Raw genomic sequence first — 21,397 nt, forward strand, 5'->3', positions numbered from 1 at the left:
TGTTCAGAAGGTAGGTAGGCAGCTGTACTTAGGGAGACAGAATTATATTTCCAACCCCTAGGGGCTCTGGAGAATTGATGCAATTTGGGAACCACTGTCATTTTCGCTGCGACCTCAATATTCACCACATTTTATCCACTTTTGGTCATACGTCGATTCAGCTTTGCGTCAGATAACCTCATAGTATCGATTGATTTTAATCGCCTATGCCGGCTGTCCAAGATGCCGAAAACTCCATTCTTTACAAAACGAAAGTCAAAACATCAAAATGTTTTCCATCCATACAAACGCTCTTCAAGACGAAGTTCAAACATGGACCAGCTACTGCCAGCCCCTAAAGCTGATACAGGAAAATGGCGGTACTGGCGGCGAGATGTCAACAAACAACAACTATCAAAACAATCGAACTTCAACTCCAACAACAACCAAAGTTCGATATATTCCCAAAACATCGGTGTAATATATGAAAACTTGGCAACAGAAACTCAGAGAGAGTTCGTTTATCATCGTGCTACTGCAGTCCGTATGCAGCGGTCATTCAGTGGAAATCTGAGTCTCAATCTCAATGTAATCGCGGAGGACGATGTTGTAAGTACTCAATCGCACTTGTCATTCTTGTCTGGGACAACAGCTCAAATTACAACCCAACAGGAAGCTACAATCATGGCCTACCCGCCTCGGAAGTCCGGTAGGCTTGTCAATTCCATCTCACTCCAGCAATTGAAGTCTCCGCCTCTTCTCCGTTCATCACCACCTTTACATCGAAACATGGTCAGCCCAACGCGCATACCGTCCCCGACAGATGCAAAAGGTCGCACTCGTACGTTGAGATATGTTACTGCCCCAGCGGTAATGACTGGGGATAGAAAGGAGGTAAGAAATTCCTTTGGTGGTCTTTGAATGCCGACACACCCATTGACCATCTACCAGAATGTGCCACAAAAACAAACACGGTTGATGGGTCCTATATCTCCATCGTACAGTCAGCCTACTACAGGTATCTCCAAGTCCAGGACTATGGGAGTGCTTTCCAGCATCACCTCCTTCTCACGCAATAATCTTCACCTAAGCTACGGCAGCAATCGAAACTCCCTACCCACTCGACAATCATCACATTCTTCCTTTGGTGGCAGCAGATCCGACATGAATAAAAGCAAGTCCACAATCAATCTACGAACCACGGCGCCCCCCACCACAGCTATTTCTGATATTACTGCTGCTTCAACAATGAGCCACTCACGACATTCGTCTTTGTCTGCAATCACACTCATGGCAACGGATGTTAGCGAGGAAGAAAGGATCAAAGAAGTTCACGAGGCAATGCCAAATAGCTATTGGGTTGGCAGACTCTCCGGTTTGTACAACAAATACAGCAACGACATGCTAGAAGCGACGATTAAAGACCCCGAACAGCTCAAGAAACGGACGGCACCCACACCTGAAAGTTTCGATCCTCCACGACTGTCGAAGGACAAGAAAAGTAAGGAGACGACCAAGTCAACGGCAAATGATCCCGCGGACGACGATGTGATGCGTCAGGATGATGCGGAGGGTAGATACCGTCGAGCTTTTACGACACTTCAGGGCTATTGTATGACTAGTACTGCGAAGAAAAGTCTTTGGGAATTTCAACAAGCATATGCCAGGAAGGAAGATAATTCTCGATTCTTGCCAGCTGGAGGGCATATGACGGACGCCTGGTACACGAAACTGACAAAAGGTGCGAAGGGTGATGGTAAGTCGGAAAGGGGTACGAGTATGGGTATGGGACGTCGAACTGGATTGAGTCGCTTTGGTCGAAGTCGAAATGACCTGAACCAGCGTTGATGAAATAGACGTTATATGAAGTCACGGAGTCATGGTGTCAAAAAGGAGTTATGAGATAAATGTAGAGATACCCCAGGGAACATATCGGCACTTCGTTGCTATTGTTTGTAGTATAGCGCGCACATTATTGCTAGCATAGTTGTTTCTTAGCACTTCGTATATAAGCAGATTCAATAGAGTACGGATACTTCTGAACTTCTATTCAAACGCACTACTTTTAATTGATATCGGACCTCTTCTTATCTTTGAGTTCAGATATTCATTAATGAACTATATGCCCCTCCTTTCACTACTCGTCTAGTTGCATCCGTAGCTCATCTAATATATTCCTGCACCCTAATTGGCCACAACTTATAGTTGGTTGGACCGCGCGGCCCACTTTTAAGATCACCTCACTTCACTCCTCATCTCATCTCAACCTCTCATCTACTACACAACTTCCTTCTCAACATTAAGTGAACCATATCTTTTGTAACGAAGTCAACATCTAAGGAATAGAACAAGTGAAAATGAACACCCTTCATATCCATCCACCTGCGATTCGTACCGCGCAGGCCATTGGCTTGACGGGTTCGGCGATATTGGCTGGTGCGAGTTTGGTTATGAGTTTTAGTACGTTGAATCTTTTAGTTTTGTGGATTTCATATTTGTTAGAGGCGGGGTGGTGTTGGAAAAGCGTGTATTTCTGCCTGTTTGAAGACTCATCTTATCCCTTCATCTCATCCTCCCTCACATCCTATCCCCCTCACCTCACCCCCTCCCCACAAACTTACACCCCAAAGTAAACGTCCCAACCTTCCTCCTCGCCCCCGCCCCCGTCCTCGTCAAACAATGGAAACACAACTTCATAGCTGGCCGCGCCGCGCTCCCGCTCCTGTCCGTCATCTCCGCCGGCGCCAACTTCTATCTCTATTCCCGCTCCGCGTACACGCTCCCGTCGTATCTCTTCGCGGGACTGACTAGTGTGGGGATTATACCGTATACGGTTGTGTTTATGAGGGGGGTTAATGGGAGGTTGATGGGGATGGCGGAGGGGGTTGAGGAGGGGGAGATGGGGAGGGTGGGGAGCTTGGAAAGTGTGCATGAACTTGTTGATTGGTGGGGGGTTTTGCAGTGAGTGAAAGAAAGGAAAGGGTGGAGGGTTGTTTGCTAATGAGTGAAAACAGGCTTGGGAGGACGGGGTTGGTTTGTGTTAGTGCTGTGTTGAATGTTTGGAATGTCTTTTGTTAGGGGCGTGAGGTTGTGGATTTGAGTGGGGTGATGGGATGGGATGGGTTTAGGGTATGTGAACCTTTAAAAATATGGGCTTATGCTAACGTGTGTGTAGTCTGAATTATTATATGAATCTTCGTTGTTGAATGTATAGTATTTTGATGTATTTGAACGAACACTTTCCGTACGCTTGATGGACAGACACTCATGAGTTATGTATCTCAATTGGTCTGAAATTAAACAGTTTCTTCTAATTTCATTCCTCTGATCTTTCTTGATCACATTTTTCCAAGTATTCGGTTGAATAACGCAAGACTCAGATTTACCACATGACCTCTGCCCGAGTCTCGAACTGGACTTCAAATATGTATGCTTTGAAGGTGGTAAGTGAGGGTAATGCGAGATATCAGTATGACTGACTGACATTTTTAGGAGATATGTTTCGCATGTTTTAATGCAAAATGCCTCAATATTTGGACTATGGACTGCTGGAGAAATTCTCACCTGTCTAGCCACAAACGTTTCGACCATGTTTTTGGATTCTCGAAGAAAATAACACAAGCAACTATTCATCATCCTCATAGTTTACACACTAATTCCCCCCTTCTCAAGCACCAACACTAACCTCCAAACACAGAGCCCCTCTCCTAAAAATGTCCATCAAGCGTCATAGTCCCCGTCTTAGTTACCAGATACTCATTAATAGCAACATCCTTCCCGGACTCCTTCCCATATCCCGACTCTTTGATCCCTCCAAACGGAGATTCCGCCGCTGACATGGCTCCTAAACGTGCTGTTATCATCAATAATACCAAAACATAAGCAAGAGGTGGACATACCAGTGTTCATCCCAATCATGCCCGCCTCCAAATTCTCCAACAGCCGCCACGTACGATCCACATTCTTCGTGAAGAAATAGGATGCAAGACCCATACTCGTATCATTCGCTGCTTTCACAGCTTCTTCCTCATCCTGAAACTCGTAAAGCGCTAAGACGGGACCGAATGTTTCTTCCGACGTAATCAACATCTCCTTCTTCGCACCCGTGATGATCGTGGGCTCGAAAAAATATCCGCCTTTTCCATCGATCTTGTTTCCGCCGAGGATGATCTGACCGCCTTGTTTTCTGGCGTCTTCGACTTGGTTGGCGGCTTTCGTGAGACCTTGGGGCGTGGTTACCGGGCCCATTGTTGAGGATTTCTCGGAGCCGTGACCGACTACTAATTTGGATGTTTTTTGGGCGATGAGGTCGGAAAAGGCTTTGTAGACGCCGCTTTGGACGTAGACGCGGTTGGCAGTTATACAGGCTTGGCCTGCGTGTCGCCATTTGAGGCCCATGAGTGCTAAGAGGGGTTAGTGGGTGTGAGAAATGAGATTGGGGGCGGTACCGTCGGCGGCTTGGTTTAGGTCTGCGTCGTCGAAGATTATGAAGGGGCAGTTGCCGCCTAGTTCCAAAGTAAGTTTTTTGAGACCGTCAGCGCAGTGCTTTGCTACCAATTTGCCAACTCGAGTCTATAGACACAGATGAGTATCCAATATGTATATTTCGGAAGGACATCTTACCGATCCAGTAAATGTGACTTTCTTTACAGACGGATGGCGACATAGAGCTTCACTCAATGGTGGCGTATTTTCCAGACTCGTTGTCAGGACATTGAAGGCACCTTTCGGGAATCCAGCTTGTTCTGCCAGATTTGCGAGGGCTAATACGGAAAGTGGTGTTTCGGGTGAGGGTTTCACTACAAGAGTGCAACCAGCTGCCAATGCTGCACCAGCTTTTCTCAACACCATACTGAAGAGTTCAGTACGTCTCTTGAAGACAAAGCTCATGAAACTCACGCAATTGGGAAATTCCACGGCACAAGAGCAGCAACAACACCAACAGGCTGCTTGACAGTCAAGATTCTCCGTCCTGGAACCGAAGGTGTCTGAATAGTTCCCGTGACTCTCTCCGCCTCACCCGCGAACCACCAAGTAAAACCCAATGCATAATCCAACTCGCCCTGAGACTCCGCAAGTGGCTTTCCAGTCTCATACGTGACGATATTAGCAATGTCGTCCCTGTTTTCTCGAATAAGAGCATCCCATCTGAGGAGCAATTGCGCTCTGGATTTGGGCGTCGTCTTTTTGTAGCTCTCGAAAGCTACGTAAGCGGCTTTTACGGCGACATCGACGTCGTCGGCATTGTTGTCTGGAGCTGATGCCCATACTTTGCCACTTCCTGGATCTGAGAATTGTCAATATTTGTAGGTGGAATAATATTGTGGTGTAATTCCATACCAATAACGTCGAATCGTTTTCCAGATTTAGATTCTACCCAGTTTCCATTGACGTAAGACTTTTCTTTGAAGAGCCCGGAATTTTTGAGCTGTGAGAGTAAGTTTTGTTGTCCTCGGCTCTGCTAAGTGGTGGTGTTGGACGTTTGCTCATGTAACTCACCTCGAACGGAAGCTTAGACGTCATGTTTAGAACCTCGGCCGTTTCTTGAAGTCAGAATTTGAATAAAATAAGTGTGAGATTGGTACAGTTTCGACTCAAGAGATGAAGTTTGAGAATTCTTCGAATTGAAGTGTTGCTCTGTTCGGATATAAGGTGATTCGCAAAGACCGTCGCACTTGATTGGGCACAAGGCGGGGTTGAAGACGCGGGGTAGTCAATCTTATTAGCATTCCTCTGTCAGAAAGTTGAGACTAGTCAATCCCAAACACAAACTGAACCATGAGACTGTGCAATCGGATGTGTGGAAATGTATAGTATGCAGTAGCTTCACCTCGAACGAAATGAAAGACTTAGTCGGAATACCGACTCTCGGTAGTGATAATCGGAGTGAAAGACAGAACACCTCACCTGGCTAAAACTTACGGTCTCAATAAAGCGTTTCAATAAACGGAACTCGAGTCTCAGATATCACAGAAGCCTCTGTTTGTAATTTCAGAAGATCTAGACGTTCTCTCGGGATTAAAAGAACGTTTTCGAGGAGCGTCAATCACGTGACCAGCCCTCCTTTATGTCAAATCGAGCAGAATTTCCGCAGTATACCTGGCGCATGTTTGTTTGCGATGGGGATATGTGTATTTAGTAACCTCCCGAGGGTGTTTGATGATCATTTAATTGACGAAACGAAGTGTATGAACAAGCACTTTAGTCGCTACCTTCGGTGAAACCTTGTTATTTAATGATGTAAAGACAGTAATGTTGGTACCGAAGCTATATAAGTGAAACATCTATACTTACAGACTAATTGACAAGGAGTTTCTCCTTAGACATTACTAGCAATCCTTCTCCTTGGTGGCTTTGCAATATCCTTGATATGGCGGGCATATTCAAGGTCCTACTTTCCTAGTTCGGTCAAATGCTTTGACTTCATGGCGCATACAGCTTCGACGCTGAAGAGAGGCTGATGTGATATATCAATGATGAATTGTTGGATGATGAAAGATGAATTCTTAGATGAGAAGAAGCAGATCCAATATTGGAGGAGCAGGGATTAGCGTCATTTAGGACGCACTAAGAAGTCCTAGCTGAAAGCCCCGGGCCCGGCCTGGACCCGGTTTCAATATCGCGATCGCTTTCCTCGACTTGCACCTTCATCGTCTTTCACTCTTTTCAAACATTTAATCCATCAACCATGGCAATGCTTGACATAATAGCACCAGCAATGGAGTCAAATGCTATAAGTGTATTGTTTCTAAAGAAGCTACAACCATGGTCTATGGCTTTTTAACAGGATCAAGATCCAGTCGACGATTTCGTTCGACGGCTCCCTCTTTTACGCTACTTTCCCGTCTTGATGGGCATGAGATTTCATCCACACCAGTTTGCTATCGATCTCGAGGAGTGTTTGCTTCTCGTCGAATGACTAGTTCGATTGATGCAGTTATGCAGTCTCAACACAAAGATGGCGGCCCTTGAATCGTTCTTTGCAGAATCATTCCACTCCGCCTGACCAATGGTGCCCCCGTCGCGGGTTCCGTATGTGCCTTCCCGCCAGATCGCGCCAGCAAGCTTCCATGGCTTCGCATCAACCGCAAAGCCGCAAAGTTTATCATTGTTGCGATCAAGCCTTGGAAATTCTGTCTCGCATGTCGCGGTAAATGCGCTCCGCCAATGTCGAAATACCCAGACGTATTCTTCCGTCAGTCGAAACGAAATTCGCCAAGTGGTAATGTTGCACTACGCCTCGATGACAGCTATCTTTTGATATCATTCGAATTGGAAGGCGACAAGTCATAGAATGGCCAGTGTATGATGCATTCTTGGTAACTCGTGGAGTTGTTGTACACCAACGTCTAGTAACTTGCTAATAAGTGGCTGGCTGCAGCATTTGTACCTTTAGCAAACTGTCAAATCCCGGTTCTCTGAGCCCTTCACTGGGACAGCTGTTGCTAATGTCTGTTGCCATTGGCTTGTTCCAGGTCTGCGGCGCTATTAAAGCTCGAAACAAGACATCTCCACCCCACCTCCACCATCTGGGCTCTCATCGTCAGTCCAGACTGGCGGTATTTGCCGTCTCTTCGTACCTTCTTTACATGCTCTCACTGCAGACTGACCACTGGGAAGTATCCCAAAGATATTTTCCATTTGGCACGCCACTATGGAGTACGGATGGGACGCTTTCGATAATTAACTCGAGTGGAAATTTATACTGAGAGTAGACATGAATGTCACAGCACGCAATATAAACTCTTATTTTCCTTTTGGTTACGGTTTCATCACCATGACAGCTGGTATGTACACTATGAAATTAGGTGTGCGGATTCGGAAAGAGCTTGCGTAATTGTGGAAAGGACATCCTCGCAGCTACCAGAAGGCAGTTTCCCAAAGAGTTTGCCCTTTGATTTATCCTATATCTACTCTTATATATTCATCATGTCCCTCATTTTGTTTCATACTGCTCCTCCAACTTCTATTACTCAGACTCCGTCTTCCCAGCCATTTTCCGCAATGGAAGCAATTACAGTTTTTCTTTTTCTGCTAGTTTGTGGTATTGTAATCCTCAGAGCAACCTATACCCACACCAATGTCTATTCACAATGCCACCGGAATTGGAAAGCATTTTCTCCTCTTTTCAAAGGTCTCGAGTCTCCTGCTCTGACCCAGACAAGTGAAATATCGTTGAAGGACACCCCTCGGTACACTTTGCCAAGCCTTCAACCAAAAGGCCCTTCACCAACTTCAATGGGATTGAGGAGGCTTGAATCTGCTAACTGGCTCATTATTGATGAGAAATATCTGTATGAGCACAGCCTCCGAAAGACGCTATTTACCACGCATCATTCACAAGTTGTTCGATGTCTTGAAGGATCAGAACAAGCATGCTACGAAGTTTTGGATCTCGCAGTTGAGTTCCTCAGCACTCGCTACCCCCAACACTTTACCACGAGAGATACGCCTTCTGGTCCTGCGATCCACAATCACCTCACAGGAGAAAGTTTCGAAGTGGGGAATAAGTGTAGAACTCCACTAGAAACTGCTGCAAGGTTAGCAATGGAAGACTTCAACATCCTGGTCAAAGACCCAGAAACAGGCGACCACCACCTCATGGCCTCAGCAACACTCTTCCCCGCAGGCTGGAAACTCAACAAAAGGATCGGCTTCAGCATGGCTCAGTTACACGCTCCAGTCCCGGCTTGGAAGAAGAATTTAGGCGGAAGCGTTAATCGGTATGTCCTCCATCTCCCCTAAACCCTTCGTCAAACTAACTTTCACCAGCTACTTCGATCACCTGAATCCACGAACATCCATGGAACGCTACAACCTTTTCATCCAATCCTCACCACATCTCTTCATGGACGCTCCTGAGGAACCCAGTACTTCCACCACACCTGACTGTCTCTACGTCCGTCGGGAACGACAGACTTTTCGAAGACTGCCAAAGAGTCACGCGGTACTGTTTACGGTAAGGACGTTTATGCAGCCACTTACGGAGTTGAATGGGGATGAGGCGTGCGCGTTGAGAGAGCAGGTTAGAGGATGGCAGGGTGAAAGTTGGGTGTATAAAGGGGGGAAGGTTTGGGGAAAGGCATTTAAGGAGTGGGAGAGGAGGGTTGATGGGTTGGTTGGTGAGAGTGGATGATCGGTGATGGTGATTGAATGAGCGTTCATTTAAAAGCGGGAACAAAATTGTTGGATGCTGATATGATATTGAGAATAAGAGAACTTCCGAGGCGAAGATTGAAACATGTATCAAATATCAAACACATATCTTCTAGTATGAATAGTATGCTTTAAAGACACATCTGATTCGCAAAATGTGATCATCTAGTACGCTGTTCGCTTGACTATGCCAGGGTCATTTATATGAGCATTGGGCTGTGTAGAAGCAAACTTGCGATGCGCTGTAGTGTAATAGGCTCAGGAGCAGGTTTTACGGTAAGCTCAAATACCTCGCGGCGGGCAAAATAAGTGGCAGTGGGAACTCGATATTTCTTGTCGCAGACTACGTCTACTACATAGTCCCTTTTCAAACTCTGTAAAAACGACACAATGATTATACATACGTGTATGTGAATTTACATACCTGAAAGAGGTTCTGCTACTTATCTTTTTCTCTCCGAGGGAATGTCCTCGAGAACAGAAGGAACAGAAGGGTTGTGAAGATGGATTTAGGTTTTGAAAAGAGTGATGCAAAAGAATACGCTAGGGTGATAAAGCTTTGAGTTTAGACGAACTGTATATGTGGGAATGCGCAGGTAAGTTTTCACATAGAGAATCTTGGAGGTTTGCGAGAGAAGCAGGAGTGAACAGGACAAAGTAATTCACTCGGAATACAAGCATACAGACCATATGACTAGATCGATTTGTTGCGACTGGAATACTGGGCTGTAGTCATGAAGCGGAAATATAGAGGGCCAGTTTTTCTCATGATCATCTATACTGGCTGCTTGCCTCGATGCTACCCCGTCTGCATCCCATGGAAATCCATTTACTTAGAACACTTGTCCGATTTATGAAGAAGATAGATTCGCTCTACACCTAAACAATGGTGGGTCCCTTGATCGTTGTAGTCGTGACATGTAATGCTGCCGACACCTTAGTATCCTCCCTGCAAATCTATCACGGAGTCCCACACGACGTCCCTCTTTGCGCCTCTCCTTATGTACCAAACATCTGTCGCGCATGCACTTTATCCGTAAACCAACTTAAACACATCGTTGAAAACAAAGAACCCTTGGGCATCTTGCAGGAGTTGGAAGACTTGGCTGAACTTGAAGGACTGGACTTCATCTGGTGTCTGTGTGTAATAGTGTTAGTAGCTGTCGCACAGCACGCTATGAGGAACCTACGTGAATCTATGAGTTATATTAGCAGTGATTATCGAAAACATTGGCGGTAAACTGACCTCAATCAATCCAGTCACGAGTACAATAACTCCACCTTGGTCGTTCGACGGCTGCGCGTCTTGAGTTGCTGGGACCACCACTTTTCCTTCGACCTTTTGTTTCTGTATAACATCAACAAGGCTGCTAACACACAGAATCAATCAGATCCTTCAGGTACTAACATTGTAATGTTCAACGATGGATGAAGCGCCAAGGAAGGAATCGGACTCGAATGTCAACATAGAGTTGTCTCGCTGGCAGATGATTTAGCAACTTCGTCCAACCAGGCAGCATTAGGTGATATACATATACGCCCGCCAACTTGTAGACATCGCCATTCAGAAATTCGTAGTATGCTTGTGTGAATTGCCCTGCGAGACATATCAGTCTGCGATGCAGCATATATATGAGAGCCTAGAACTCTGTGCCATCGAAGACGTAGTCGGGTAGGGCTGGAATGGTTGTTACTCACGGGCAAGCTCCGCGTAGTCGTGGGCTAGAGAGATAGATTAGTGCCGTTGTTTTTCTCAAAAGGACTTGAGCGCAAATAGTACTTACTTGCCATCTTGAAGTGCGGCGTATATAAAGCTTATGGTTATATTTCCGATGGTGCAGTGAAGATTGTCGGTGTTTGTCTTCGTCTTGGTGGGGTAATTTTTGTAGGATGCGATCGCGACCGTGTCCCACTGAAGTTATTCCCAAAGAGGTTAGCCTGAACTAGCGAAACTACACAGGTTTTCGAAATTTTGTTCGGCTTCAATTTTTCGACTTGCTCAACACAACACAAAATGCGCATTTCACCAGCACCTATTTTCTTGCTTCCCCAACATGCTCCTTTGCCTTGAATTCTGCTCATGGCAAAGGAACCGCTGATCTCGCCATCGACGATGTGCAATTGACTGTACGTTTGATACCACTTCCATTCCTCTCTCCAGCTTCTCTGATGACTACACTTCTGCCCTTAAGAACGGCCAACAGAAATAATTTATGTTGATCAAAACAAATATCAAGCTCAACAGTCTGAACTTTACCAAGCTTCATCGCGGTTTTCATGCCATTGCCGATTTCACTGGTGGACGAAGGCTAACTTGGAAAAAGAACAGGTTCGCGGTGTTGGAAACGTTCATTCAGACCGAGAGCCATTAGTACATTGGATAGAGGGCTGCGAGTGAACAATCACGAAGCTGCGGGACATGATTTCCTCGTGTTGGTCGGTTGGTGTGAGCAAGACTGCAAGTGCACGTCGTTGCTGGTCGCGGCCAGAGCTTATTGGGGTCTTTCATCTGCCATTGGAGCTTGAAATTTTAGACATAGTTAGGCCGGGAGGAAAGCAACCTAGTTTAGACTTAGGATGCCATTCTTCGCATAAATGCAAAAATTGAAGCTCACCCGGTCACATTCTGACATATTTACTCCACATTGCCCAGGTGATTCCCAAAATAAGTGAAGCCCCATCCTTGCAATTCACCGCTACCTAGCCGCGTCTTCTTCGGGCCAGACGCCGAACCTGTGTAAAGTCCACCCATACAACTAAACCATCGCATTCAACACCACACCTTGCTACTCACACACAGCTCAGAAAATGGTGCTGATAGAATAAGATACGCTCGTAGCGCTTCCGATTTCGAATCCTGCCCAATAACCGCCAATTCTCACGCAGCTTGGACCTCCGCTACTTAATTCTCTCGACGCTTCCATAGTTCAGCCTCCTCCCGCGTTCACAAACCCCAGTACAAAGCCTCATCACAAACTTACCACTATACCCTACGTGTTCTCTCGAAAGCGCACACGACTTGAACATCTGCGGCACAAATCTGGCAACGTAGCCCTCAACCTGAAGCAGAATGCCGTGCTTCAAAGGTATCGCGGTCAGCGTCCACGCTGAGGGTGCTCCCCTTCCAGAACATCAGGTTCAGAAGCAGTCGAGAGTTTCGCGCGTCAACACTTATATCCCAGTACCAAAGCCAAAAATACCAGCCGATTCTAGCTCGAATAAGCCAGAACCCTCCAAATTCGCAATCTCTATCACTCTCCTCACGCCGGGGCTACCAGTGCCATACTCGACGCCAAAAGCTACCGAAGAGAATCCAAACCCGCAACCACAGACCGTCGGGGGACTGCCTGGCATAACTTCGCAACGAGGGCTGTATGCTGGCACTATCGGTCCTTACATCCCGATCACCAAGTCTGAAAATGAGACCATTGCTGCCTATATTTATTTTGATGGCCGTGCAAAAGAAGAGGTTGCCACACTGCTAAGACCTGGTGAGGAGACATGGGTCAACTCGCGTTGGGTCCAGGTGCCGGAATCAGAAGGGGGAGGATTAGCTGAACGGGAATTTCTGTTTCGTGAAGTGGGACTGGAACGTTGGCTGAATGGACTGGACCTCGATGGGCAAGATGCTGCGGCCAGGATCGAGAAGCGCAGACAGAAATTTGAGAAGCGTCGTCGTCGAAAGAAGGAAGGAAAGGGCAGTGACGATGAATTAGCTGATGCTATGTCTCCACGCAAAGTTTCTGGCCCACGAGACGTCCTTAGATATGGAGCTGATGCGAGCTCTCCTGTAGAGAAGTTGTCTGACGATGAAGGGTTCAGCTCAGATTCTGATGATGATGACGCTCTTCCAGAAGCCGCAGGCCAAATTAAGGTTGCCATGTTTAGAGTTTTAGCTTCTGGGGAAATTAAGAGAGGAGAATATTCTCCACAGTTTGATGCCCACGACGATGATGAAGGGAAAGATAAGAATGGAGGAGACGGAGGAGACATTGATCACACCACCAGTTTCGCAAAACCGAAAACGCTCGACCCAAAGTCCATTAGCACGCAAACAGTCACTGGTATTGATGGGCCTGACAAGCCATTCGCTGTCTTTACCTTTTTCTACAGGGGCGAGCGTAAGTTTGTCAGTCACCTAACTTGAACATTGCTAACAGACTGCAGGACAATTGCAGAAAATGGGCATCCTTGCTTCAAAGGGCCAGAAAGCTACGGCCGGCGTCGCGGGCAAAAGGAGGTCCACTCAACTCGACTTTGGGAATCTAACTCCTCTAAAGCCTACAGGAACGGTTGGGTTTACTACTTTCAGAGATAATGAGGGCCCTGCACGGGGGAAAAAGTCGAGAAAGAAGAGTAACGGCAACGTCGGTGTTGATGAAGCAATGGATGAAGATAGCGAGGAAGAGGACGACGTGTCTGAAGTAATCGGCAAGATGGAGGATGTCGAAGACAAAGATGTCAAGACATTGCTAAGTCCAGATGACGCAAAGTCTCAAAGCGAGATCGCAGATGGAGTGAATAGAATTAAGGTAAGATTAGCTTTGAACACTTGCAAAAGAAAATTGGCTTACACATAGAATAGCTGAAGCGCCAGCATTCGACCGAACCTCTCAATTCTCGCAAATCACCCGCAGGCAATAGCTCTATGGGAACAACGCCTCCAGCAGATACAGATTCCAATGTCGGCCCGACTCTTTCAAGCACTATTTTCGGATCAAGCACCTTACAGGAGAGTGGGATTGGCAGTCCTCTGAAAAAGCACAGAGCCAGCATCAATGGTTTAGACAGTGATATAATGCAGAAGCGACTAGGGAGTGGGTTTGCGAGTGGTGATATAGTAGCAGCCGCTGAAGCCGCCCACTCGCAGCTTCCCGAACCCGCTATCCCGAGCGTGAAGATGGAAGAGGAAGAAGAATTATGAGAATTTCTTCAAGAGGTACGGCAAAGTAAGAGGAATATACACCCACTTGTTTAGCTTCGATGCTTCTTTACAGCCAAAGTTTGGAAACTGTCTATGTCTTGTCGGAATTGGAATTCAGTGGGCAAGGCGAGGGAGAATAGCGTCAGACAAGGTGCATACAAAGGGAGGTCTGACGCCGGTGGCTAGGAAGGCAAGCTCCGCACATATATTCGTTGCGTTATGCTGAAGTGTGAAGTGACGGCCTTCCGTGCCGCACATTTGTAGAAGGAGGTACCATAATTGACCTATTGACTGGGAAGCAAGTTGCTTAGATAATAGCCTTGTATCGTTCTGTCATCAGAGGTGGTCAGAACAAGATCTAACATATGTATAATTATGGTACAATATGGCCATTCTTGGAACTTCTAATAGAATATTGGGTGATTACTCGGACTCGGGGTATAGTTTGGCCTTGTTGTACAAAGTATCTTGAACCCTGGCAAGTTGCAATACGCATTCGATCTCCACAACCTCAAGGCAACAATACGCCCCAGTGTCATAACATTCTGCTAAGATCTCACACAAATTCATTGTACAGTATATAAAATTGTGAAAGTCGTATGAGAACTTCTACTCTTTCCAACATAAACCAAACAGCTCATTGATAGAATCCCAGACACCCAGAATGAAGCTTCTCAACATCTCCACCCCGCTCTCTCTCATCTCGCTTTTCTCCACGACAGAGCAGAAGCCTTTACAAAAGCGAACTAACCCACTAGAAGATGGAGCCTTCAAAGCTCTAGCAAACGATCAAATAAATCGCTGGCACGTCCCTGGCATCGCAATATCAATCGTCGACGGCAATGATACCTGGGCACAAGTACTACCCCTCACCCTCATTCCACATACTCCTCCCAATCATCACCTCACCGAAACTGACATCCTCAGGGCTACGGAATCTCCCAATTCCCATCCACTCCAGTCACACCCGAAACACTCTTCTTCGGCGGCAGCACTACCAAGGCATTCACAGCCGCTGCATTGGCGCGGTTGATAGCTAGTGGTAACCACACGGGCTTATCCTGGAAAACGCCCGTTGGGGAGTTGATTCGAGATGATTTTGTGCTGGAGGATGTGGTGAGGACGGGGTTGGTTACGGTTGAGGATGTGCTTTCGCATCGCACGGGGATGCCGAGACGTGAGTTTCTGTTGTTTCCGGTTGCAAGCGATTATCTATCTACCAATTGCTTTTCTTGAGAGTTATGGGCTTGGACATGAATTTGTGCTGATAGGAGTGTAGATGATATCTCATATGGCGGTAGTGACCCGAAAACTTCTAAGTCGTATACGCCGAGAGATCTTGTTAGGAATCTGAGGTATTTACCGCTTACGGCGGGACTGAGAGAGAGATTTCAGTATTGCAATATGATGTATGTGGTTGCTAGTTATGTTGTTGAGACGTTGAGTGGAGTATGGCTGGGTGATTTCTTGAAGAGGGAGATTTGGGGGAAGCTGGGGATGAATGCAACGGTGAGTTTGGCCCTTTTTCTTTGGGTTTGAGTGAGTTTAAGAAGCCGGGAGTCAGTTCGAGTTGAGATCAAGTGGTCTGAAAAGGGGAATATTGGACACTCACTATCCCTTAAGCTTCGAATGGCGTGGAGAAGAGAAGACACAATCTTTTGAACGGCTGTCGATCTTCTCTTCTACTGACTAATCCCAATTGTCATCGACGAAATATACTCCCATATTCAGAGCAAATGGAAATCCTAAATGATGCATCTCTATTGCAGCATTTTACTTTCGAACGATCGAGCATCTCAAAAACATAAAAGGATTCTATCTATCGGTAACTGACAACACCTAGTACTTCTCGAACGAAGACGCTCTCGCTGCACCTGAGCCTCTAGCAAAAGGTTATGTTTACACGAACTCTACATATGTTGAAGTTCCATATGTAAGTCCTCCCCTCACCCTCTCCCTCTCCTGTCACACATCCATCTTCTATCCCTTCCCACACCCAACTCACTCCACCCCAGATGGATCTGACCTCCGTCTCCGGCGCCGGTTCCATAATCTCCAACGTCCTCGACTACTCCAAATGGGTTCGCTCCCTCCTCACACTCACGGGCCCTCTCTCCCCATCCTCAATTCGCGAACTCCTCACACCCCGAACCATCGTTCTAGAGAAAGAACCCTGGCTGAAAGGTCCGAAAGCTTACGCTTTGGGGTGGATCAATGGGAATTATAGGGGTTACGAGTATTTTGAACATTCGGGCGGGATGGAGGCTTTTGGTGCGCAAGTTAGTAAGTATACATAAATCTTTAGAATGGGCAGTTGAAGTGATGGGTGGCTGATTGGAATTAGTTTTCTTCCCAGATCTGAATTACGGGATCACCGCGTTTGGCAATACAGGCGTGACGTCTAATTACGCGGAATTGTCGTTGATATGGCGTCTCATTGACGATAAACTGAATGTCCCAGCTTCTGAGCGCTTTGATTGGGATGAGTTGTACGTCCTCCTCCACCTCTCCTTCAATGGTAACATAATAAACTAACATCTCCCAGTAACACAGCTCAACTCAAATACATCGAACAAATATACGACAACGCACAATCCATCTACTACCCAAACATCCCCTCCCCACCACTCCCGCTCTCCCGTCCCCTTTCAAACTACACAGGAACGTATTTCCATCCCGCTTATCACAATATAACACTCACACTCAATAACACCTCGTCCGTAGAGCAGTTGTATGCGTTACGGGAAGCAACTTGGGTCGTATACTTCACGCTCAAACACATCAGCGGGGATTACTTCATAGCCTACGTCGAATCAACGAAGTCTCCAGGATTGATATTCAGACAAGCTGTACCAGCGGAGTTCAAGATCAGCGCTGATGGAGTTGTAGATAGGTTTGGGATAGCAGCTGAGCCGGAGATGGGGATTGATGGGAGGATTTGGTTTGATCGAATCGCGTGACTAACAGAAAGCATATAGCGGACTCAAAAATGTCCAATTGATAAAACCAACCCATCCTAACACACAATAAACACCAAAGCCTGACTGGTATAAATAACCCCCCAAACGCCCTACTCCCGCACAATATCCAGATCACTGTCATCATCCAAGTCATCTAACACCGCCTTCGCCGCCTCACCCCCAATACTCTCCCTCCCCGCCTCCCGAATCCCTTTCTCAGTCACAAACCTAGTTTTCTTCTTCACAGGCTGTAGATTCTCGCCGTCACGCATCCGATTCAGGTCTTTAGCGAGGCCGGACCCCCATCCGCGGCCTGCGGTGCTTGATAGGGTGTTGACTCTCTTGCGTTTGATGGGACTGAGACTGATATCCATTGCTTTGCCGCCGAGGAGACCGAGTGCGGCGGCGTCTGGTGGCGGTGGTGGGCCGTCGTCGTTTTGAGGTTGGGGTCGGATGGCTCCTGGTCGTGAGGTGTTTTTGGCGCGCATGTAGGCACTACCCATGCCGTTGCCTTCCATACTGAGCCTTTCCTCGAGTTGCCTCTCCTTCTCCTGAGCTAGGATTTGCCGGGTCATTCTCTCTTCCTTGCTTGAGCCTCGATGGAAGTGATCAGGGTCGTAATCGGGATCATCTAGTAGATTTGCCGTCGTCCGCTTGCCTATAAAGACATTTGAATGGCTTTCACGATCATAGAACGTCTTCTTTTCCATTGCAGCCTTTTTCTTACCTTCCAGATAGCCCGTCATATCTTTACTATTGTTCTTGCGTGCAGTGCTATAATCTCCTTTGCCGAAATTCATCGTGTTGATTTCCATCCTTGATGACCGAGTCTTCTGAAGCTGTAGATTGACGTGGAAATCACAAAATTCCGTATGACGCTTGTCCACCCATGTGTCGCAGACGTGGCCATCCTTTTTGACACTTTTGCAATAACCTAAATCCCTCGCTGTGCCGATCTCCAGTATCGTATCACAATCTGAATTCAGTACCAAGCTGAATTTGCCAGTATCAGCCTTCCCTTTCGGTGGAGGCATAAAACCAGGGTTAAGAATGGCGATGATTGTGCCTGTCGGAATTTTCCAGAACTTTTCGAAAGCAGTGTCGAAGAGCGCCAGGTCCAACTCCCATTTCAAGTCTGTTAGTCCCATCATCATGTATTTCCCACGCTTCTCGTTCTTGCCGCCATTCGGCCGGTGTGATCGTGGATCTGTTTTCTTCGCGATAATAGCTAGAACGACTACGTCTTCCTCCACATCGGGACCAGAAAAGTCAGGAGCTTTCACTGTGCGCAATAGGTCTGGTATCTGAAATGTCTTCTTTCCTGAAAGTGTTCGGGTAAGGACTTGGTGAGGGATAATTCGTTTCGAGAGATGTGCTGCTGAAAATGGTTCAAATTGAGATGCCTCTGCTTCGCTAACCTCATTGGGCGGAACTTTAGAGCTGGCATTGGACTTCTTCCTCGGCTGAGAATCCGCGGAAGTCCTGGAGTCCGACCTGCTGGATATTGTAGCTGTAGCCGTACTACTGATATCTCTTATTGCAGATCGTAGACCTGGAGTTTGTGAAGTCCGGGGCATATTCGAGCTTGGCTTTTCATAAGACTCCAGCACATCTTCCCGAGTGAAATCGAGAATTCTTCGAGGTGCTTCTGGTAGCTCAACTGCGGTTTCCTTGAACGTTTCTAGCTGCTCCTGACTTATATCGAACGCGGTATTTCGTTTGGCCTTTATCCGTTTCTCTCGCTCTTGTCTCTCGAGATCCTTTGCACGAATAGCAGCCATACGCTCACTAAAAGTCTTGGGTCGTTCTTCATCCTGAGTTGACGTAGCGGCCGAAGATGCCCGTCCGCTAACCTGTGAATTGGGTCTCGATAGGAAAGGTCCCAGCCGACGATCCTGGGCATTTCCATCGTCCAATTTCCTAAGACTGGGAGCCCTTTTGAGTGAGATGTCTCTACCCGTTAAGCCCTTATCAATTCCTAGAAGTACTCTCTGCGGCGAATGTTGAGGTTCGATAGGTTTGACTCGCCTTACTGGAGAAACCGGAACATCTATTTGGGTCTGTGACTTCGATCGTTGTAATTGTCTTTCTCGTATGCCTTCTAGTCTGGATTGAGCTCGCCCGGCGGCAGCAGAATTGGCTCTACTCAGCGACGCTGGTTGCGACCTGGATTCATTCTCAGATTCAGAGCCTTGCGCCTTTTTCTTCTGCGCTTTCTTCAACTTCAGGCGCATCTGAATCTCCTGTAATTGTAGCTGCAAGGTTTCCTCATCGTCTTCTGATTCCGTGCCGTCCATACTCGAATCTAGTAATGCTTTAGCTTTATTTCGCATCGATGCTGTAGAGACTGATCGCTTGATAGGTGATGGAGATGGCGATGTGCGCTCGGCGAGGCGACGCAGTCTGTCGCGCCCTCCTGGTGTGCTCATGAGAACATCGTGAGGGGATCGCGGCGGCCATTCGGGGTTACCACCAACGAGAAAGTCAGCGCAATATCACACAGTTCCTTGAGACAGTTACCTTTTGACATATTGTAACTCTACGAAAGCCATGGGTCTTTATTACACGTCGTTCAAAGCCCAAAAAGACGTTATTTGACACGGATCCATGCGGATTACACAGGGATGGAATTGATGCTATTCTGGACACAAAACAAAGTAATCCTTGTAATATAGTATTTCGACAACAAATTTATAATGATTCGAAGAGATCTGATATCATGGCCATATTCCTGTCCTTACACCTGCAGCACTTTTCGACTGAGCTCAACGTTGGATCACATTTTACTTGTCCAACCCAGATTTGGAACGATCAGGACGACGAACAGGTGAAACTTCGGCTAAACGCGAAACGCGTCTTGGTTCGGTTGAGTCGCGTCACCCGTGAGTGACAGTTCAAAATCAATATAACTTTCAGGTTTTTGGAACTGCCATTCAACAATCCCACAGCATGGCAAAAACTCGAGGGAGACCAGCAGCCAGTGCTGAGAAAGATACGACGGACTCGAAGCCCATCGCAACTGGACAAAAAACGCCGTTGAAAGCCGAGGTCTCCAATCCGCCACAACTATTTATTCTCCCAGAGAACCTCGGCCAGGAAGCACGGATTGTACAGCTTGAAAATGCACGACAGTCTACAAACAGTTCTTATCTTGTCTGCCCTGAGACTGGGTTTTATGAATTCACTCGAATTGCTGCGCCAAAATCCACACCTCGAAGTTGGTTGCTTTCCCAAGGATTGGATACGCCCGATAATATAGCAAAGGGAGAGGAAGGAGCCGAGTCAAAATTGGTCAACAACATCTCAAATGATGGTTACGTCTTGCGGAATGCCAACTTATTAGTGGCGACTCCAATTGACTCATTATTTCTGATGCTTCCGGCATTAACTTCCAAATCAGAGACGAAAGGCGCCGAAAAGAAGTTGTTTCTCTCGGGAGAAGATTACCTGGAAAAACTGGCATCGGATTCGCCAGATATTAGACCGCTTTTGAAGAACGAATCGGTCAGGGTCCTTTTGGAAAAAAGGATGGCAGCGATTTGTGATACAGTCGATGCAGGAGATGAAACCATGTACCGGATCAGTGAGGAGAAGCTGTTAATAGAGCTAATGAAAAAGGCCGAGAGAATGGTCATGAATGGATTGACACCTAGTTTGGAGGAGAAGTTTGTCAAGAAGGCCCTTGATGTGCCAACCCCGCTAGTGATTGTCGAAGAAGAGGTGACCAAATCGACACTTTCGACGCCTCAAGCGGAAACCCCAGACACGCAATCAACAACTCTCTCGGGAGAAAGCTTAGCCACTTCGTTCTCAGAAGCTTCGACAGCCGCTACATCATTCTCCGAGGAATCTTCTATTACGACTACCAAGGTTGTCATACAGCCCGTCGAACCATCAATTGAAGCGCCGGAAGGAGTTGCAGATCTCTTAAGGTTACGAACTGCACTTTCTTTCATCTGTTCAAAATATCTTTCTCCCAAAATAAGCGAAACCATCAAGTCGCTTGCCAATTCCTCAGCTTCGGCTAAAGACTTTACACCTCTTGATAATCACCTCGCCCATTTAGCAAAATTACGCCAGGAAGCCCTTGCAACAAGGTCATTGGGCGATGCTTCGCGGAAGCGGTGTTTCGATGACGAGGATGAAGAAGGGAACGGCGAGAGTCGAGCCGAGAAGAAACGTAAGAAGGAAGAGGAGGAGAAGAGAAAAAAGGCCGGGGAGAGCAGAGGTGTGAAGAACCTGAAGAAGGTTAATGTTAGCGGTATGAAAAAGATGAGCGACTTCTTCAAGAAGAAGTGAGCACTGTAGAGCTCGGATTTTGTGGAGTTCCTCTGGACGAAAGGCGTTAAAAGGAAGGATTACCTGGTTCATACACCCT

General features: G+C 46.9%; 10 protein-coding genes across 10 annotated transcripts; 7 read left to right on the top strand and 3 right to left on the bottom strand.

Moving 5' to 3' along the window:
* Positions 1 to 222: 222 nt before the first annotated feature.
* GLAREA_00143 (uncharacterized protein) lies at positions 223 to 900 on the top strand (the record flags this gene model as incomplete). Its single annotated transcript, XM_008084903.1, has 1 exon — positions 223 to 900. One exon carries the CDS (start codon positions 223 to 225, stop codon positions 898 to 900), a length of 678 nt encoding a protein of 225 aa, XP_008083094.1.
* A 369-nt stretch (positions 901 to 1,269) lies between these two features.
* On the top strand, positions 1,270 to 1,827 carry GLAREA_00144 (uncharacterized protein; the record flags this gene model as incomplete). Its single annotated transcript, XM_008084904.1, has 1 exon — positions 1,270 to 1,827. One exon carries the CDS (start codon positions 1,270 to 1,272, stop codon positions 1,825 to 1,827), a length of 558 nt encoding a protein of 185 aa, XP_008083095.1.
* Positions 1,828 to 2,336: 509 nt separating this feature from the next.
* GLAREA_00145 (uncharacterized protein) lies at positions 2,337 to 3,057 on the top strand (the record flags this gene model as incomplete). Its single annotated transcript, XM_008084905.1, has 3 exons — positions 2,337 to 2,439; positions 2,610 to 2,940; positions 2,994 to 3,057. 3 exons carry the CDS (start codon positions 2,337 to 2,339, stop codon positions 3,055 to 3,057), a joined length of 498 nt encoding a protein of 165 aa, XP_008083096.1.
* Positions 3,058 to 3,686: 629 nt separating this feature from the next.
* Positions 3,687 to 5,502, bottom strand: GLAREA_00146 (ALDH-like protein; the record flags this gene model as incomplete). Its single annotated transcript, XM_008084906.1, has 7 exons — positions 3,687 to 3,832; positions 3,879 to 4,382; positions 4,428 to 4,551; positions 4,603 to 4,831; positions 4,879 to 5,266; positions 5,320 to 5,407; positions 5,479 to 5,502. The coding sequence occupies 7 exons, from the start codon at positions 5,500 to 5,502 to the stop codon at positions 3,687 to 3,689; spliced, it is 1,503 nt and encodes a 500-aa protein (XP_008083097.1).
* A 2,406-nt stretch (positions 5,503 to 7,908) lies between these two features.
* Positions 7,909 to 9,115, top strand: GLAREA_00147 (uncharacterized protein; the record flags this gene model as incomplete). Its single annotated transcript, XM_008084907.1, has 2 exons — positions 7,909 to 8,702; positions 8,752 to 9,115. 2 exons carry the CDS (start codon positions 7,909 to 7,911, stop codon positions 9,113 to 9,115), a joined length of 1,158 nt encoding a protein of 385 aa, XP_008083098.1.
* A 1,050-nt stretch (positions 9,116 to 10,165) lies between these two features.
* GLAREA_00148 (NTF2-like protein) lies at positions 10,166 to 10,926 on the bottom strand (the record flags this gene model as incomplete). The annotated part of the gene is made up of 7 exons (XM_008084908.1): positions 10,166 to 10,273; positions 10,326 to 10,331; positions 10,382 to 10,483; positions 10,544 to 10,615; positions 10,668 to 10,732; positions 10,834 to 10,857; positions 10,920 to 10,926. 7 exons carry the CDS (start codon positions 10,924 to 10,926, stop codon positions 10,166 to 10,168), a joined length of 384 nt encoding a protein of 127 aa, XP_008083099.1.
* A 1,279-nt stretch (positions 10,927 to 12,205) lies between these two features.
* On the top strand, positions 12,206 to 14,059 carry GLAREA_00149 (uncharacterized protein; the record flags this gene model as incomplete). Its single annotated transcript, XM_008084909.1, has 3 exons — positions 12,206 to 13,256; positions 13,303 to 13,667; positions 13,721 to 14,059. The coding sequence occupies 3 exons, from the start codon at positions 12,206 to 12,208 to the stop codon at positions 14,057 to 14,059; spliced, it is 1,755 nt and encodes a 584-aa protein (XP_008083100.1).
* Positions 14,060 to 14,723: 664 nt separating this feature from the next.
* GLAREA_00150 (beta-lactamase/transpeptidase-like protein) lies at positions 14,724 to 17,019 on the top strand (the record flags this gene model as incomplete). The annotated part of the gene is made up of 7 exons (XM_008084910.1): positions 14,724 to 14,918; positions 14,987 to 15,236; positions 15,339 to 15,568; positions 15,903 to 15,992; positions 16,075 to 16,342; positions 16,404 to 16,548; positions 16,605 to 17,019. The coding sequence occupies 7 exons, from the start codon at positions 14,724 to 14,726 to the stop codon at positions 17,017 to 17,019; spliced, it is 1,593 nt and encodes a 530-aa protein (XP_008083101.1).
* A 110-nt stretch (positions 17,020 to 17,129) lies between these two features.
* Positions 17,130 to 19,448, bottom strand: GLAREA_00151 (primase zinc finger; the record flags this gene model as incomplete). The annotated part of the gene is made up of 1 exon (XM_008084911.1): positions 17,130 to 19,448. The coding sequence occupies one exon, from the start codon at positions 19,446 to 19,448 to the stop codon at positions 17,130 to 17,132; it is 2,319 nt and encodes a 772-aa protein (XP_008083102.1).
* Positions 19,449 to 19,968: 520 nt separating this feature from the next.
* GLAREA_00152 (uncharacterized protein) lies at positions 19,969 to 21,318 on the top strand (the record flags this gene model as incomplete). Its single annotated transcript, XM_008084912.1, has 1 exon — positions 19,969 to 21,318. One exon carries the CDS (start codon positions 19,969 to 19,971, stop codon positions 21,316 to 21,318), a length of 1,350 nt encoding a protein of 449 aa, XP_008083103.1.
* Between the last annotated feature and the right edge of the window lie 79 nt (positions 21,319 to 21,397).

Source organism: Glarea lozoyensis, assembly GCF_000409485.1.
Source record: "Glarea lozoyensis ATCC 20868 chromosome Unknown GLAREA3, whole genome shotgun sequence".
Taxonomy (NCBI): Eukaryota; Fungi; Ascomycota; class Leotiomycetes; order Helotiales; family Helotiaceae; genus Glarea; species Glarea lozoyensis.